At 34.2% G+C, this 19,827-nt stretch overlaps 1 protein-coding gene across 1 annotated transcript in view; it reads right to left on the bottom strand.

Annotated features, from left to right (window-relative positions):
* Positions 1–19,827, bottom strand: part of LOC143145349 (neural cell adhesion molecule 2) — a 261,041-nt gene that overhangs the window by 27,394 nt on the left and 213,820 nt on the right. The window contains exons 8-9 of the mRNA XM_076308653.1: positions 15,139–15,473; positions 8,520–8,886 (exon numbers count right to left, since the gene is read on the bottom strand). Of these exons, the coding sequence (XP_076164768.1) occupies positions 8,520–8,886; positions 15,139–15,473 (702 nt within the window). The remainder of the gene's footprint in view (positions 1–8,519; positions 8,887–15,138; positions 15,474–19,827) is intronic.

Raw genomic sequence — 19,827 nt, 5'->3', positions numbered from 1 at the left:
ATAACATTTTCATCGATTCTGATAGATTTTAGTTGACCGATAAGAGTCATCGCGTCTTGACAGGTGCGAAGGAAGTATAGTATTCCTTTTTTACGTTTCAATCTATACGCGACTTTTTAATTTTTAATTCTGTATATTTTTAAAGTTACAGAAGACTCATTTTTGCGTTTTAAATTATGTACGTGAGTTCATTTCTTTCTTTCGAATAGAATCGGCATAAACAGTTTAATTTACAATAACGTAATATATCGAGAAGAGTTTGTCTCTTTTTGGAATGATTCCCCTCGTTCTTGAAAACTCTTATAAGGTAAGTATGTTCTTGTTGTTCTAAAATACACTTTTTGTATCAAATGTTTTTTTAACGTTATTAACGTAAACATTATATTACATTAAATGAAGAAATGTGCGTAGAAATTTATAACTTAAAGTAAGTGTAAGACAATTACATTTTTTTAAATATCTATATGTGTTGGTTTAACTGAAGACACATCATCGTACAGTCAATTTATTATCTTACTTTTATATTATAGTTGAATACACGTTACCGAAAATAAAAAGTGTTTCACTTTTAACGAATATTATCTAAGTGCCTGGAATCGATTTTCTTTTCCTTGGCATATATTGTCGAGCGGTAAAATCACCAAGACCCAAATTTTGTATACGAAACGTCAAATATTTGGTAAACGCAGTATGATTTAAATGAAACTCAAGTCCTAAAATATACTTGTTATTATAAACTTCGTTACAATACGTCTTACACCGTGATAAAACTTATTTCTTTCTCTTATCAATTTGACAAAAATCATAATTTACACGCACAACTTACTAATCGTGTTAAAACAATGTTAATAATAATATAATTCGACATCACCGTGTATATCGCGTAACCTTATGTGCTTCCCCTAAAAATAAGATCGAAATATCGATGCACAAATTATAGAGAACGTTCTGTAATATTTAATAAAATGATTGTTCGTGCTCTATTATTAATTTAAAAAATAATAAGAAAAAGAACGGAAAAAATCAAGAACAAAGGAATATCTCTTCACTACTATAAGAAATGTCCTGTAACTTTATTATATAATACAACGAGAGGACTAAGGAAATTAGGAGCATTCGGTCCCATCTATTACCCTATCTTCAGTTGCAAAAAGTAATGTATTATGAAGTTGCAATGGGTCGTAAAAGACCCGAGAAACGCACCAGGATTGATCTTCGAAATAGAGTGTTTACGTAGTAAAATTGAATCTGTCCAGATACATCAGTCTTGTACCCTGAACAATGTTCCGGATGATGTATCAAACAATGTCCTTTATTCACTTTGTGCTTTTCTCTCGAACGAATTAAAGCATGCCACGAATGTGTCGCTACAAAGAAGTTACGAAGAATTAGCGGGTACGAGAACGGCGTTCGCACGACAATCGCACAATATAGCCGCTGTTATATTCATCTTGAATAGAAGCCACAGAAAAATATGAACGCTGCACAGAATGGAGTCGTCGAACGCACCACGAGAGTCGTACAAAGCAGTCTTACGGCGACTTCTTGGAGAACTGACCCCGATGGCGTTCCAACAAATGCGGACAAAGCAAAGAGGCTGCAAATTGGCTTCGACGGTTCGCAGTCGGGACGTCGTTCGGGCAAATCAGCGCCGCGAACTTACGGTCGTCAAATCAATATTTGCACCTCGCCACCCTCGCACACAGAGAACCTGTTGTGCAAAGTCAGACGCGCTGGAATTAGAGAAGAAGGAGGCAAAGCGAGCGGCGAGGACGAATAAACGGGAGGGCGAGAACCGGGTGGCGGCTAGAGACCCCGTGTGGTTGGTCGCTCTGGAAATCGGCGGTAAATTGAATTATCCCGATGTTGACCCGCGACCGTATGTTATCAATGACTTTCCATTATGTTGTCGAAGCCGCTCGGGTTTAGTCTATTATAACCTAGTCCCCATTGGGAGGAAAAGGAATTCGCTACGTGCAAATTGACAAATATATACACCGATACTCGGAAATCCCGATGCTTCGAAGAGTTCTCGAGGATCTAAATTCTGCTGCGAGACATAACTTCACGTTCTACGTGCAACGACACGACATAAACGACATTTATCTACCGGTTGCAAATTTATTATTATGCTCATCACGTCTTATTGAATTGTAGCATACGTTGAAACAATTAATTACCATCCGCTTTTCGAGCAAGATCGAGTTTAAATAATATGGGCCTATGAGTATGAACAAATTATGTGAGAATTATAAAACAATATAATATTTATATTCATAGTGTTTACTTGTAATTGTTTGGAAGAATTTTTAGTTTGTAATATTTATTACAAATGAAAATTGGATTGCAATATTATGATCTTTATGGTATATTAATGCGAACGAATACTGAGGATTTTTGATAGTAGATAGCCCGACCGTATTTCATTTTCTAACGATTTATAGCTAAGGGCTGAATAGAGCTTCGGTATTGAAAAAAAACTTCAAAAGCCCAATATACGATACCAACCCAGGACTTTGTTTCACGAGTCCATTACGCTAATACACAACCCACTACATTGTTGCATTAAGATAAAAAATTGAATACTATGACAAACAGTATTGATTCTTACCCTTATACCCTTATCTTACACACATTTGTATTCGTTTTAAAATATACTTTTATTTACGTTAAAAATCAAATGGATTCGATAATAATAAATTGTAAACTTTTTAAAATAATTTTTTTTCTTTAATTGTTTATAACATACAGCTGATACTTTACAGTTTGTTCAAATAAATTGGCTTTTATAATTCGAGCCCGGTAACGTTCAACGAACGTTCGTTGGGGTTGTGTACTCTTCTTGTTAGACCGGGTCACAAATAACCCAATGCACAGTATCGAAGCGTTAGTATTTACGTATTCTAATGTAGATGCGGTTTCAAAAAATTCGTGCTAAATTAGGGAAATATGGCCAACTTGATGCTATTCCTTCTCGACCCACGCCGCAGTCTCGCATGCTTAGGTGCTTGAGTGAATGTCTAAATACAGTTCTGTCCTTTTAGGTATCCAGTGTTTATCAACTCGACTTCATAGAACTGCTAGTACTGTTTCCCACTATCGTCCTGGTGTATTCAAAGGCAAGCAAGCAGGAGACAGATAACAATGCTCGATTCTGATATATTAACTCAAGCTGTATGCAAGTGAAATGAAATACTGTTTTACTAACGTACCTAGAGAAACTGCAATACGTATTATCAAAATATTATTCGTTCTAACGCCGCAAGGTCAGTTCGAGACTAATGAACACGTTCTCGTCGTAACGGCTCGAAGGGTTAAATGCAGTATGTCTCGTATAAATTGATACAACGAAATATCTCGTAGACAACTAATTAAAAAGAAAAGGTGAAACATATCGTTCATGATTTTTGAAAGATATTCAAATAGCATTATTAGTTTCTTTGCGGATATTTTATATACATGTGTGTATTCACAACATTAAGTAAAATTTCTTTTCTTTATTTTCTTTAAGGAAAGTTCATATAGAACGTATAGAAATATGTATAATATCATATAGAAATATGTATAAATCTGTCTCGTTTTAAATTAATTTTTACGACGAAAATCATACAATTATGTATTGTAAAGAAACAAGAAGATCAATCTTGGAAGAAATTGCTAATCGTATTGTGTCAGACGTTTTAGTCAGCCTTCGAGAGACTCGTTATTAACTGTATAAACAAAACTTGCTCAACACGATTCACATTCCTCTTACCGATGGTATCTATCAGATTATCATTAATCCAGGACTGATATTTTTTTCTGATTGCAATATAATGTGTTTATACAACTTGACATACGCGAAGAATGTATTAGAATTCATAATTAAAATATAATAATACACATTTGATGAAAAATACTAAGTTCATTAGTTTGGTAACATATTATATTATACACTTAAAATATTCCAATACTGTTGACAAATTATTCTACTTTCATGCTCTCTATCTTGTTTAAGCTGAACATTGCAAAGCTATCGGAGGAATATTGGTTCCTGGTTATTCGTTGCACGTATCTAACAATACTAGTAGATCAGTTTCATCTACATTAGACATTTTGGAAATTTCGGTCCACTGCGTAGTGCGTTCAGCGGTACAATGATTCTGCACACCTATACCCCGGGGCCTTTAACACTAGAACTATGGTCCATTTGACTTGTTTCGAAATTCTTTCTAAAATTGCTCAAATACTAACGGTGCATTTGCCTACAATATTCGTGGACAATTATCAAAATAAACAAGTAACGATACTCGTAAATTAATTTACCGTTTCTCCATCTAACTTCAAAGATACGTATGTAATCTGATACAAATAGTAATACCTCTACCATCGGTAGTTCTAATATTAAGATCTGTTTTCACGTGATGTACAATCGCGACAAGGAGCACGTATCAAAGGAAGAGAAGCTTTAAACCGCTAAGTCTTTGATCAGCCAGTCTACTTAACTACAACTTTAGACCTACAATATACAGACAAGAAGGTTTCCGAATAGTAGAATGTGAGGCATCATTCTACCAATCGGTAGCCTTCCTACCTCTGTGATGCATGAACGGCATTGATGACTTCTATTTTAGCAATCAGTAACCTCCCAGCCCTTGTAAAACGTGTCCAATGCTGACAAGTTTCATCCAATGTACGATAAACAGCCGGTCGATAAAATTACAGAACGAAACAAAGTATCATACTTGGGCACTACACATACGATGTACCCACACGGGATATTTATCGTAAACAAATCATAAGCTGCATCGACGAGGAGCTACGAAAGCCAATGACATTTTCGTCACATGGACAAAAGTGATATAGGTGTACGTTGATTGAGTGTAATCTGTTTTGTTAATTGCAAGGTCCGCAGAGTCCGATACCTGTGGTCGCGTTGTGCTGCGTTCAGCGTTACAAGCCAACCCACCACCGGTTTCCAGACCCCTCGTCTCTCCTTCTGCTCTACGCGCGAGCTTGCAACAACCCCGACCACACAGAGGGTCCCTTATGGGGGCTAAGGGGTGTAGGGCTCGGTGACGGGGTGGGTTTGAGGGTCGGTTAACCAACTAATTGCAGTACTGACGCGTCCGCTCGGACTATTTGCGCAATTGCAATCATATCCGCCGCCCTTGTGTCACCTATCAAGAGTATAATAGGCGTGACCGATGCCTGCTACGAGCCGTACGTAGACGGTGCTAATTGACCGTCGAAAGCAGACTTTACACTTTCTCCGGCAACCGTGTCAGTTTGCAAAAACCACGCCGTTGACACTGGCCATTGCGTCGACGTCTGTTAGGAGAAGATACAATTCCTTTTCACGAATTACGGCAACGCGTGTAAAAATAAAAATGTTGAATTCGTACCAGTTCACTTCGGTACCATACAAAAACAACAAATTTAAAAGTAACAATTTTCATAGACATCATTTATTCTCTCACCAAAGGAAAAGAAATGTCTGGCCCTTAAGGCAATCAACATGAAGAAAGGAGACGTAGTTTTAACTTAAAATATAAAAATAAATATTTATTTTCTCTTCATTAAGATAGATTCTTAAGTCAGTGTTAGGGACTCTATACTAAAATTTAACTTCTACTTACTTTTATGAAAAAAATATGACATTTCTTCTAGCAAGCTGCTAATTTGAGAGACATACGTTCTAATTTCAAGTTTGTATATTACTATTCCCATCTTTCAACACGTGTGCAGTTTTATGATGATCATAGGTGTTCGAAGTATCGAAAATATCGGACGTCAGAAAATGATTGCTATTTATCCGTAACAATGACAGAAACTTAGAGTATCTAAAAGCATTCAATTTTTCCTTATAAATTTGTTTCATATTTCAAACAGTTGCAACAATACAGCCCCGTCCTAGTTCCGCGGGGCACCCTGAACATCCAAGCGTCGAGTTCGATATTCGATAAAAAGAACCGGATACCCTTTCCAATTGTATCCTCCAATTTATTGTTCACTTCGATCATTTTCTACTCCGTTCATCGGACCGAACTGGGATTCAAGAACGGACTCACGGTCGAGACTTTCGTTTCTTCTTCTGTTTTTGTCAACGGCAAGAAGTTCGTTCCGTGAGCGTCCGAGTTTTCTCAGACATCCCCCTTCCGCCTTCGAGAATACGAAAATAATCATCGTTAGTAACGAGAAAAGTTCTGGACGCTTTACTAAACTCGATAATGTAAATAACTTTGTCCCAGTCGAATTACAGAATTGTAGATACACAAGCGTCCAGTTTCATTCGAGGCATGTTTCGTTGTATTGGTACGGTAGTTAGTATCGATGAAATTTAATCACTTTCATCGAGTCACGTGTGAAGTTTGAGCTGCCAATTAATTAAATGCTGATCCAGAGTGGCCTTACTAACACTATTCTAAAAGATCATTGTCAAATTTTCTTAGTTGTAAAAGTAAAAAGATTTAATCAACATGATTCTTTTACCTTTCTATTCTGAAATATAATCCCGTTAAGTGATGAAGAGAAATATACACCCGATTGTTTTTACAGTGGCATATGTAATAAAAGAAACATTGTTGCGTTGCGGGTTCGAATTAAATTTGAAAAATCCTCATATTAAAATCGATTGCCCAGAATAATTAATGATAATTTTATTCTTTGAAAAATCTGTAATAGTAAAATTCTCAAACTTTAAAATAGAAGGAGCATTAACGAAACTATCAAATTTTTTCGTATTGCAGAAATTGCAAATTCTATTCATTAATGAAAATTTAATGATACATTATTTTAAGAAAGAAACAAACTATTATAAAATATCGATAATGTACTTAAAATTGTATCATGTATCTTAAGTATATCGCTTATATTGTTGCTCGCAGAAAGAATATTTTTTATAATGAATAAAAAATGGATCGAATACAGAAATAAATGTTCTGTAGAACTTATTAAACCTGTGAAACCTTGTTCGAATGGTTACTTAAGTTTAATAGATCATACACTTTAGATGACTCTTTCTCAGTTTCGTAGTGTCCTACTTTTCATAGAACATTCTGCTCTAGAATAAAATGTTCACTAATTGTATTTGCACAGAATGATTTGTCGTATAACAGTGTTATTTACACTCGTTAAAATGTTTCCTATTATCGGTTTTGTGATCCACGTGTAATGTATATTGCAATCCCTTTAAAATCACTCTGTATATGAGAGACATCAGTATCGACATAACAATTAAAAGTGGAGTAATTGCACCATTCTTCTCTTGTAGTGAAAAAAAACGATTCACGTTTAATTGCTTCTGCTTCCAATCATTGCGTGATTGCCAGCCGCTGCCATTGATACTCCGAGCAAGTACAGTGGTTGTACGAGCAACTGAGCAGGGCGAAATTTGAATCGAAGTCTGCAAAATATAGCTATGCCTCTGTTGGTCGAAGAGAAATTAATGTTATTTAATGTTAAGGAAACAAAATAATAAACGTACTGTATCGTGTTACCACTTGGAATTATAGTTTGTCCATCGTATTGTTTCGTAGATAGTCAGTTTTGCGTTACGAGTTTTTTGCCTATAAGTTATCTCATCAAAAAGTTATTTCCGTACAATTAATGATTTTATGATGGCGAGAAAAGTATACAAAAGGTACCACGTTCGCTACGTTGATGTACAAAATGACAAAAATTCTCAATAACGTGGTAATTAAAAATGTGTAAGATCTACATTTTGAAAACGATTAAATTACTTTTCGAGTGCCTCGTGGATCAAATAATACGAATATTAATAATTGTATTAATCAAAGGAATAGGATGTGGATCTTCCTTTCTTTACTCTTGTCTCATATTAATACCATATTTTATTCACTCTGTTATAGAGAGTTTGCAAAATGGATATATTTCTATATTTTGATAACTTTTACGATTATAAATCGTGATTGAAATCCGTGTTTGTGTTTCATTTAATAGAAATCATTATTTCTTTAAAAGATTTTTATTAAATAACATTTCTTAGAGTTTCATACATTTGGTAAAGAATGTATAGTTTAACAATTAACAATTCCCTAATACTCCTACCGTGGAATATATTATAGAATCATTCGCGATATTTGTAAACGGAATTGCACAACACCAAGTATTCGGATTAATTTTATCAGTCATATTCATCGAAGGAATTTATTGATCAACGAACACCAGAATATTCGAAGATTGAAATTTCAGAATTAGCAACACGTTGAACAAAATGTATCGAACGCGATGGTGTGTACCTTAATCGAAATAATATGTAACCGAATTGAATTATCGTTCTTTCTATGGCGATAATAGAAATCTGTAACCACGTTCCAGATAATCTAATAAGAGTGTAGTGTCTCAAAAAGTGCATTAACAGCGCATCGCGTGCAACCTGGACGCAAAGAGGGTTAAGGAACAAGGAAACGCGCACGAAAAACGGTACAATTCCTGCGGTTTCTTTTCGAGAGGTCGATTTGACATCTGTCAAATTTTTCCACTAAACACACGCCGTATTAGGAAGTCAATGCACTCACCGGTCGTATACATGGCGACACCTTTCAGGGTCACTGGCTCGAGAATGGCAGGCTCGCTCCTCCCCTTGGCATTAATCGCGTACAGAAAAAGTCGATAACTCCTTCCTGTCGTTAGGCCTGCTACCTCGAAAGCTGGCCCGTTCGAGTTTGCTGGGATGGTTTGGTTGCGTAAAATTGGCCCACCGTCTTCATCGGCGACGACCTCCAATTGGTAGCTGTAAATTGGAAGACCGCCGTCGTAACCTTCCAAGCATCGGACCAGCAGTCCGGTTCCAAACTTTGGGCTAAGCTCCAGAGCGTCTATAGGTGCAGACATTTCCGTTGCGCTGCAATTGTGCAGAGGATATGGTCGACCTGCGGCTATTACCTGCAACAATGAACATTTATTTGCGATATTATGCCGATAAATTTCACTTTTCTTTATGCCGCGTATGCTGATCAATAGTCGAACGAACGTAATTGTTAACGCTTAAAGAAATGTTTCTCTCGGTGAAAGAAATGAAAGTTGATTGCACATCTAGTGACACTTCAAATACGTTATATCTTTTTTAAGTATATTTTAAGTTATATATGTATGTATGTATATATATAAATGTATAATACAATAATTATATTAGTATTAACAGTGATGTTAATATACGTATACTTATTGTTAATAAAGCATAGTATAATAGTATAAACTATACTTAAAAAAAGAGAAAATGTCGAATGTAAAATATAGCTAGCTATGCAATCATCTTGTATCATCGTGTATGTGTGTGTGTGTTGATATACAAAGATGGCTTTCAATTTTCTAACTGTAATATGCAATATTTGACTATACGAGTCGAGAAGATTCTAAATGCTGAGTAAAAATAATTAAGATATATGTGGTAAAAAATTAATAATTATTGAGATATTTTCTAATGAAAAATAATAAAGCATCCTTGTAATACCTGCCTCTCTCAGCCTCGCTCGAACCACGATAGCGATCGGATGTGTGTATAAACATAATGCGTACCGTGAACGGGAGTTTTAACAAATAAAAGTTTTCTTAACGCAAAGCACCGCAATTTCATTCTAATGAAATAAGTAGTGAAATAAGTGATCTTTAAATATCAATCTCTCAAAAATCTGGTCACATCTCGGTGAAATCCGTTTCACCGACGTGGTTTCTGTAAATAACGAACCCGCTTTATTTCAACGTAGAAGTTAAATCAACGTTCTTCAAAGCGAATACTTTCCAAAAAAGGAACAAGCGATGATGAATAATATTACGGTATACTAGTATATATTTGGCTCCAATCAATCGCAGGTTGATATGTGTAACTCCACACTCTGTTTGAATAATTCTGATGCTAGATACGTTAATCCCTTTGCTCGTGGCATATTACAGTTAGCATTAAATTTTATATATTTTAAAACTGATTGAAAATTTCATACATAAATAAGGTTTACGAGTCCGTTACACTGCCTTAATCCTATAAAGGCAAATGATCGTAACGGTAAAACATGAATTTTCGAAAACGAAAGTATCCGTTTTTCGATTGAAAGATCGAGTGCAACAACCTGATATCTTATGAAAATAAGTCAAGTACATAGAGATACCTTATTCATCATGTTATAAATCCTCATGTTACAAGAACCAGTCACTTGCCTTCCACCACAAGTACATCATGATCAAGGAGGTACTCGATGAGGTGTACTGTCCAGAAGTGAAGTATCTCTAAGAAATGCCTGGTTCTTGAATCGTAATCTATGACGGTATATACCTACTCAATGAATACACTCTGTCTAATAAGAGTGTGATCGGAATATTTTTTTCCGAGAAGCAGTTATCGGAAAAAACCAGTACTTAACAGATAGTCTGAACCGTGCTCTGCGACGTGTTACAAAAAACGGTCTTAGCTCGTAAGAAAATGACATTTTTAATCTCGAGTTGTATACCGTGAGCATTTCAAAATTATGTTTTATTCTTCGACCTCTTATTATTGATATACTGAGAAAATCTCAAAACTAGGGTCGACACGTTTATTACTATTACTATATGAATAGATATAGTTTGTTTATAATATTTTTGTTATTACTTTACACTGAAAATGTACCTAGAAGAAATGGGTTATGCATACAGATAATTTTATATATTATATAACACGCTGTATGAACCTAAATTGCATCATATACGCACAAAATATTGTTACGTTTTATTTTAACTGCATAGAAAGAATATTTCGCTTTGATAAGTACTTGATACTAAAAATATGTAATAAGAAAGGAAACGAGTCTACTTTATTTTCTAATATTTTTGTTATTAGACGAGATTTCTTCTATTAAACATATTTTTATGAAAAAGAGTTCGTACCAATTTTAACTTCAATTTTAACGCAATATTTTCCGAGCACAGTGGGCAAAATGTAGCATTTCCACTGGAGCTCAACAAAAGCCGGATTCGCTAAATCCTCTCCTTTCAGTATTTCCTCGCGCACGTCAAATGAAGCTAGGCTTAGAGTACTCTAACGACAGAAGGCTACCTTCGCATTCTTTGCAAGTGCGATCGATCACGATGAAAATACACGCGGAGACGACGAAAGAGTATACAATGTATGAAATTTATGGAGAAAACAATTACAACCTCGATGCGCATCTAATGCAACGCTTGGAATATATGCATCACTGTGCACCTATAGGCGTGTACGTGCATGCAAGTAGGATATTCCGCGATAGATATAATTACACTTAGATTGAATAGATCAATGTAGCTATCATGAGGTATTATGCTGACTGAATTAATCGATTGAGGTTGATTGATAGGATTGTTTGAAGCTGTTACACATCGTTACAGAACTACTAATTACCATAAATATTCACGCGCATAAATGCAAGTGAGGAGGAAATTGACCGAACAAGTTATTCTGGTCAAGTTTCTTAACTTAAATAATCGAAAAGAAGAATTGAAACATTTAGAGGTGTATGGTAATTGTAGAAATAGATAGAAATTGTCTATTTTTCATTAGTAATTTTGGATCTCATAACGCAAGTGACTGACTTGCTTTTATTCCTCCAATGTATTATTTGACTAAGATTATCACTACATAGATATGCAGAACTTTGTCTCTATTTTCCATAATTTTATTTGACAGTTGTTTGCATACAATTTTCTGGCAACATACAATAACAGTGTTATAAGCACGTCGTTATTAATGACCGTTAATTATATCGTATAATTATTTTGTACATTATTATTTTATTTTAAAGTTATTATAGAATGAATAGGGTATTCGTCTTAATCAATAAATGCACATATTTCAGAAACTGTATGGAATTGTTAAAAATTATTTTCGGGAAATTAAAGAATCTCCAGGATAGATATTCAATACAGGTGGAGTCTTCATATATGTAATATAAGTGTTAGACGATTCTTTGCGTTTACATCTTTTACTTTCGTATGTGAGCCATAATAATATTATAATTATTATTTCATGATAATTATGAATTACAACAATTATTAAAATTTTGAACTTTGTAGTTATTATAAAATAATACTAATTGATAATTTTCTTATTCAGAGTTTTATAGTTATATAAAATACAATCAGTTTTGTATTCAGTCAACGTTTCAAATATTTTATAATAAAGAGTTGAAAAAAATACACTATTATTTGCAAAAATGAAAACGACCTTCAAATTTCTTAATTAAAATGGATTATTCTGTATATTTATGAATAATTTAAAAAAAATGTTTGAAACAACGTTCACTTTAAAACAGTTATAACACCACGTGTGCAAATAATTTGCCACGAAGTATCGATTTTAACCGTGAAATACTGATACAAATTAAACGTTTATAATGTTAAGATATTATACAACGACTAGAAATTGCAAATATCTCTTAATGATCAACTTCTTTCATGCCGAGTATAAAAGAATTAATTGAAGGAAACGGAATTCAAACATGAAAATTAAAAAACGTAGAGAATAAAAGATTCATTGTCAAATACGAACAAACGTTCCAGAGATTCAGTAATCTTTTAATTTGCAGTTCCAAATTAATATCTTTTTTCGTTACTTCGCTACGATAAAGAATTCTTAATATGTAGGAAACTACATAATTCACATTTTAATATCCAAATATTCGCCATTAATATTCTTTGAAACGGGAGTTTAAAATTGTTCACAAACACAAACGTGTCACTTTTAAAACGTTTGTTTAGTGTATCGTCGGTGCACTCTGTTAGAGAGTTACGAACGAATGTGAAAGTCGGCCGACATCCATCAAATATCTACCTTGGCCAACCATTTTCCATTTTCGAAGGAATTCGATTCCGAACCATTAAAAGCAATTCTGTGTTTGCACGTCCAATCGGCAATGATGGCCGTCGTGTTCGAATAACGTATCGGCGAAGTGGGATCAGCATTTCCCTCTAATCGAACCAATTCCTGGTCTTGATTTTTTCCAACCATACCGCGCAATCTGCTTCCCAAGATTCGCATACGTACAGTCACTAAGTTTTCCACTTATCAGAATTCTTACACACTACAGGCCAAAAGGAGGTAATCGTTTTGAAAATTAGTATAGCTCTCAGGAAAGTAATTTGCACATCTGCACAGTGTTTGTATTATGTACCAAATACCTTCTGCATTGACTAAAGGATCATTTATTCTTTATTTTATTTTGCAAAGGAAGCGAGGTACATCTACAGCACTAACCTAACTAGTGTAACAGTAAGAACTCACTCTGTTCTTTTCGTTATAAATTTTCATTTCTCACTTTAAGTAATCTTCAAGATTGTAGTATTTGTATTATGTACCAAATACCTTCTTCATTGACTAAAGGACCATTTATTCTTTATTTTATTTTGCAAAAGAAACGAGATACATCTACAGCACTAACCTAACTAGTGTAACAGTAAGAGCTCACTCTGTTCTTTTCGTTATAAATTTTCATTTCTCACTTTAAGTAATCTTCAAGATTGTAGTATTTGTATTATGTATCAAATACCTTCTGCATTGACTAAAGGATTTATTCTTTATTTTATTTTGCAAAAGAAGCGAGGTACTACAGCACTAGCCTAACTAGTGTAATAGTAAGAACTCACTCTGTTCTTTTCGTTATAAATTTTCATTTCTCACCTTAAGTAATCTTCAAGATTATTTTATTCCATTCTATTCTATAAAAAGAAAATTATGGTAAGGTGTATGTATATCTTATCTTTACTTTATAGCTTCATGGCAAATTTTAAACATTTGTTTATTTCAATATATGTACTCCTGACAGTGAATGGATCTTATTCTTTCATCGGTCGATCTATGTATTGTTCTTAAACATCGATTATTCATTTCCAAATTAGTAGAATTTATTTATAATAGAAATATTGTAAGTGAACAGTAATTCTATCTGAAGTTTGTAATCTAATATTAATTGAATGTATCGGTTTAAGGACAAGTTTGTATGTCATCTAAACTGAAATGTGAATTTTAGAAAAAATAATTAAACTATAGTCGAGAAATCATTTTTATATCTTTATACTGAACTTCGTTTTTTTGTTCTAGTTCCAATAAGAGCGTTCTTCTGTCAGGAGAGATAAAGTCACGTATCAAGTTTCATTTTTCTCCGTTCGATCATTCGGAAGACATAGCAACTCACACACACGGACACACGGATATCACTGCGAAAATGGTCAAATCGTGTTGATGTTCAAAACGTGCATGTCAGTCGGAAACTCAAAGTCGAATCTTTTTCTCCTTTTTTGTAATACGCGTTCAATGGAAGAAATAAAGAAGTTCATGAACCGACATAAAAAATGTAGATCACGGAAAGCTGACAAAGGAAACTTTTTCCAAATTATAGTAGCTTCTCTCACGCAGTACCCATAAAGAACGTACATGTAAAATGAAATGAATTAGGAGAGAACTCCACTAGTTTTTGATGAATTCAAAATTACGCTTTTAGTTAGAAAATTTGATCAGTGCTTCTTTTTAACAAATTTATTTATTAGAACGAATAAGGTTTAAGCTGATTGGTTCATTTTATTTCCACGAATTTTTAAAATATATACAGTATTTATAATTGTTCGGATCAATCATTTCTAACTTCACCTTATTTCCACAATTGATTAAATTAAAAATTTACACTATCAAAAAACAAATTTTTCCATTAGTGTTAATGTTATTTCCGTGTCATGAAAATCTTGAACTGAATTGTTTGTTCAGAGATAATTAATTGGAATACACGTGTTAAATCCTCTAAGTGTGTATTTTTAAATATATTCATCAGAAATTAAAACTCACTACACTGGTCTACTTTACCCTAAATCTCTGTCTGAAGGTGTGTACCATAATACTAAATATACAAATATCAAAATTCCTATATTTCTTTCTTTATCCTAAATATGTTTGTCCGAAGGTGTGTATCGTAATACTAAATGTATAAATAACGAAATTCATAGATTTAATTTCGAGCTGTTCAAAATCCATGCTTTTTGACGACAACAGAAACAATTTTTTCTATCGAATATATATTCTTTCATACTCTAGTGCAACTGTTCCAAACAGTGATTTAAACACTATTGTGTGTACCAATTTCTATGAATCGTGAGACCATTACCAGTATAGCTCATGAGAAATTTGAGAGGTGCATTTACCTGAAAGAGGCACGGTGTTCGTTGCTTGCCAACCTGGTTGCTTGCCCAGCACGCCACCGTGCCGTAGTCCATTTCCGTTGCTGGCGTATAGTTTAGCCTGGATCCATGGAACTGTTGGTACTCCTTCAGGCTTTCGGCAACGGACGGTGTCCCGAGCGCTGGCACGTGAGAGTAACGAGAATGAGGAACCTCCACCAGCTCTCCGGAATTATTGAATGTCCAGTGGAAAGTCAACGGCGCTGGATGACTCTCCACGGAACAAACCAACGATACGGTTTCCTGCTTCAGGGCGCCGACAACCACCTCGCTTCTACCCTCCTTGCAGACTGGGGTATCTGCGAACGTGTATTGTATTTATTTCTATTATAAATTTCTTTCCGTGTTCCAGAAAAATGATAACGATACTGTTCTCTCTTAAGAGTTTATTTCATTTATTTAACCTCCTCAGAGACATTGGCACGTGTACGTACCTAAGTACGCGCAGTTACGTGCATACACGTAGTTCTCAAATTATTTTACGTATTACGACATGGCAGTAATCACTAACATTGTGGATAAATATTTACAAGTAAATTTTTAAAGGATACAATATGGAAACATCGTAATGAAATTGATATCGTGGTTGAATATCAATTTGGATGTTTTATTCTAACCAGAATTATTCTTTAGTTTGGAGAATTAAGAGAGTATTTTTGTGTAGCATTTTGAAAAATTCGAATACTTTTTTGTTACTATGAATTGATACATTGAATGCTATGAATAATTTGTTACTAAAAATTCGAATACTATTTGCTATTATTTATATTTAGGGAGTGAAGTCAACCCTCATAGTTAGGGGAGAAAGACATTTTCCTCGATATCTCGAAAATTATGAGACCTAGAAAAAAGTTGTTTGAACAAAAATTGCGTACTTTTAAACAATGAATTTAAGCTTCCGAACAGTTTTGCTTAATATTAATTTGTTTAAATATGTTATCAAATTTTCACTTTTTATACTTTTTTTTATAGAATTTACTGTCTCACAACTTTATAAATCTGCCAAACGAGATAAAATGGTTATTTACACACTTTCTTGGAGAAATTATTATCGCTTACTATATAAATTGATTTTTCAATACTGACAAAGTTACTGACAACTTAAAACTATCTTTTAAAAACCAAAGTTAAATAATGTCGCTTTTAAATTTTCATGATTTATAAAAATCGTATTATATTATTGACATAGTATTTCTATTTCATTGGCAGATGGAAAGCTTTGATAATATCGATGAATTTTACGTGTAAGGAAACCTTAGTCATTTTAATTTTCCATATACGAAACGCAATTCAATCCAGCCAGTTTAAACATGAAAACAAAACAGTAGTATCAATCGACATAAAGTTACACTTTAATATTGTCGAACGTGCGTTGCAACTCCGAAGCCGTAGAGTGTACCATAAACTGAACGGTCGCTCGGATCCAATTGACCTAACACGAGGGTAAGTTAGACGGTGTAGCCAGTTGTGGTTGTAACTACTGCTCTGAACGTCTACACAGATATATCACTATTGCAATTTAACTAATTGGAGTAGAAACTGACGCTAACTGAGTAAATTACCTGTCATTACTCAAGCGTGACACTCTACTGAACATTAATTTCAGATGAGTTATCTTTATGCTTGAAATTCATCGAATTATGTGATAAATCTCAAAACTTCGCCAATGTTCGAATTGTTCCACGTTTTCCTTCTAAAGTCGTCTGTCTATTGCGTGCGCACAACTTTCGAAACCTACAGGACAAAATTCCTACGCGTATCTCACGCGACGAAGTAATTTTCTGTAAGTTATTGGGAAGTCGAAGCACCGAACTTTTGTGTTAAATTTGGTGCCTACAACTTTAACTTCATCGATCTAAAGCCTCGAGTCTTGAAATTTGTTCAATTTTCGAGTGTTTAATATCCCGAGGGTGTTCGATAATGAAAAATGGACGAATAATATGTACCATCATCGATAATTATCAACACTAAGGCAAGAAGAAATAACGACAGCAAGTAGTATTGACACGTTCGACGTTTTGAATCGCACACATACTTGTTGATCTTGAATGTGATTTTTCTCACAAACCGTGACTCGAATAATAGTGTTTTATTCTATATTTTTTATTCATTTTCTCACGTAGAGTGACCATACTGTCACTTGTGTCACCAGTTACTGGACAACCTTTGTATATTACATATAGAGATGCGTTAGTAGGTTAAATGTACGAAAAGGGTGAAATATTTACGACAGAGGTATTCTTTTTGTTTTTCAACCCCGCAGGAAGATACGAACACTGTTCCGTCTCACAAAATAACAGGCACTGTGGTTACAGATCACCAGTTCTCTCGGATTTGGAAAAATCCGTATATTGTTCAAAATTGTGGTGAGATATACTCCGAGTATGAACAATAATTTCGATGCAGCTTATATCTACCTATTTTATGACTGGTGGAATAATGTAATCGTAAAGTGTTACCTTGCGAGAGTACCCTATCGAATTTCCTCAAATTCTTTTGCTCAGAAATAAAATATATTCGAGAGGCGATTTAAATATTCAAACCGGTTTAAATTTCTGTATTCAACCATCCACGGGAACCTCTGCAATATGTACTTGATAAAACCCCTTGCTTCACTGATCATGAATTATTTTGTGCAACCGAATGCTTGCGACTCTCCTGAATTAAATGTGTTCTCTATGTACCTGTGCCGGTCATTTTCCATAAGATGATTGAAAATTTGATGTATTCATAGGTATGCCACATTGAGAGTTACTTTTATAGAAAATGGAAATTTTCCAATTTTCTCTGTAAGTATAATGTTCCGGGATTCTTGGAAGACAGCTCGTGCTGTATATCTGTCAAGGAATCTCAGTTTATGATACTTCTCGCAGTAAATTATTACCTGTCTCTGAGGAATGCTTAATTTATACTGCGATAGTTTTATGCTCATATATCAATTTGAAAACAAGTTTTAACAACTTGGATCACGTAAAATAAATAATAAAAGAAATAAATTCGTCAGAATCATAATAAAATCTACAAAAACATTTACATCTTGTAAAAGAGGTGAAATATATATACTACGAATAGGATTCTGCTAAAAATTTGTTTATAACATACCGACACTCCCCTTTTCATAATTTCCAAGAAAACGTTTGAAATCAGTAGTATAGTTGAAGTAGTCATGATGATAAATAAGATGTGCACCAGTTATAGAAATAAAATTTGTATCTATATCGCTAGAAAAGCTACAGTATATTATTTTTGTTCATTTTACTTCCTGGCTCACAAATTATAATAATTAGTTCGTGAGAAACGATCTACGGAATAATATTTGCATACAGTTAATGGAAACTAATGGATAACGTGGGAAAAAGTTAACTTAATTTTCGTTTCTCATATTATCTCTGTCACGTTGAAAAGGTCTATGGATATTGAAATAAATTTGGTTCGAAAAGGTCTGTGAATTTAAAAATAAAATTTAGATACATATCACCGAAAGGTCAAACTTAACGTGTCAAAGGTTCAAGTTGCTCGAGTAGTCAAAGTTAAGAAATTGATTAGATTCGGAAGACAGAAAGAAATGATCGTGCAAAGATTTTTGATCCTCGGGGGAATTGGTTTCGACGCACTTTACATAAACAAAAACAACACGAGCGCGAGTGACGCATATCAAGAGCGGACGGAGAAGATGTTGCACCAGAGAACATTCAATGTCCAAATGCGATATGGCGTCTCGAAACGGAAGAAGAAGGTTGACACCATTCAGGTCGCGGTTGTTCGATCGATCGCCTAATAGGAAATCCTCCTGACATCGGTATTTGCAATAGGCCATGGCATACGGAAATTCCAAATGGCACCGACCGATGATTTACGACGGAAGCGAGGGATCAGGAGACGGCTCCGTTTCAATCTCATGCGTTTGATGCACTACCGAATTAATTACTAATACAAGAAGTCGGTGATACCGGGACTCGCGTCAATAAACATCGATGTATCACCAGAACCACGTATACGGATTGGTGAAGGCGCAGTATGCGCGAGTTCTCATTAGTTAAATTTATTTGCATTACGCATTACGCATTACGAGCAATTTAATATAATTGGAATACGTGTAAAGTTGTTTAACGACTTAAGTGGAAACTTTCCCGTAAAAGATGAACATCAAATTTGGACTAACTGTGGGACGAAGAACGATTGGTACGTTTTGACAAATCAGTTCATTTCTTGATGAATAGATTTACATGTTCATTTTCAGAAATTTTCATGTATTTCAACATCTTATAATTAAATCAAGAGTTATGAAAATATGAGTTACATATCAGATTCGATAAATAATTCAGACATTCTAAAAACGTCCGTGATACGCGTATATTTGCGGTCGAATATTTGTTAACAGATCTTTTTCGTTCCAGCAAGCTTGAATAAATTGAAAATCTACAATGCAAATATACTGGGAAATATGAGCGAACATGAACAAATATACAGAGAGAATCATTTAAACGGGAACACTTAAATATTTCCACTATTGATGATTCTATGACAAAATTTTTCGTGTAATAGTAGTAATATTCTTTTTCCGAGATTATTTTTTACAAAAATTTAAGGTCATCCGTATGTTTTTTAATGGCATCTTACATTTTTTCGATACCCTGCTACAATATAAAAAAA

Source organism: Ptiloglossa arizonensis, chromosome 4, assembly GCF_051014685.1.
Source record: "Ptiloglossa arizonensis isolate GNS036 chromosome 4, iyPtiAriz1_principal, whole genome shotgun sequence".
NCBI lineage: Eukaryota > Metazoa > Arthropoda > Insecta > Hymenoptera > Colletidae > Ptiloglossa > Ptiloglossa arizonensis.
Note: the sequence above shows the minus strand (reverse complement) of the source record. Positions and strands in the feature narration are given on the sequence as shown.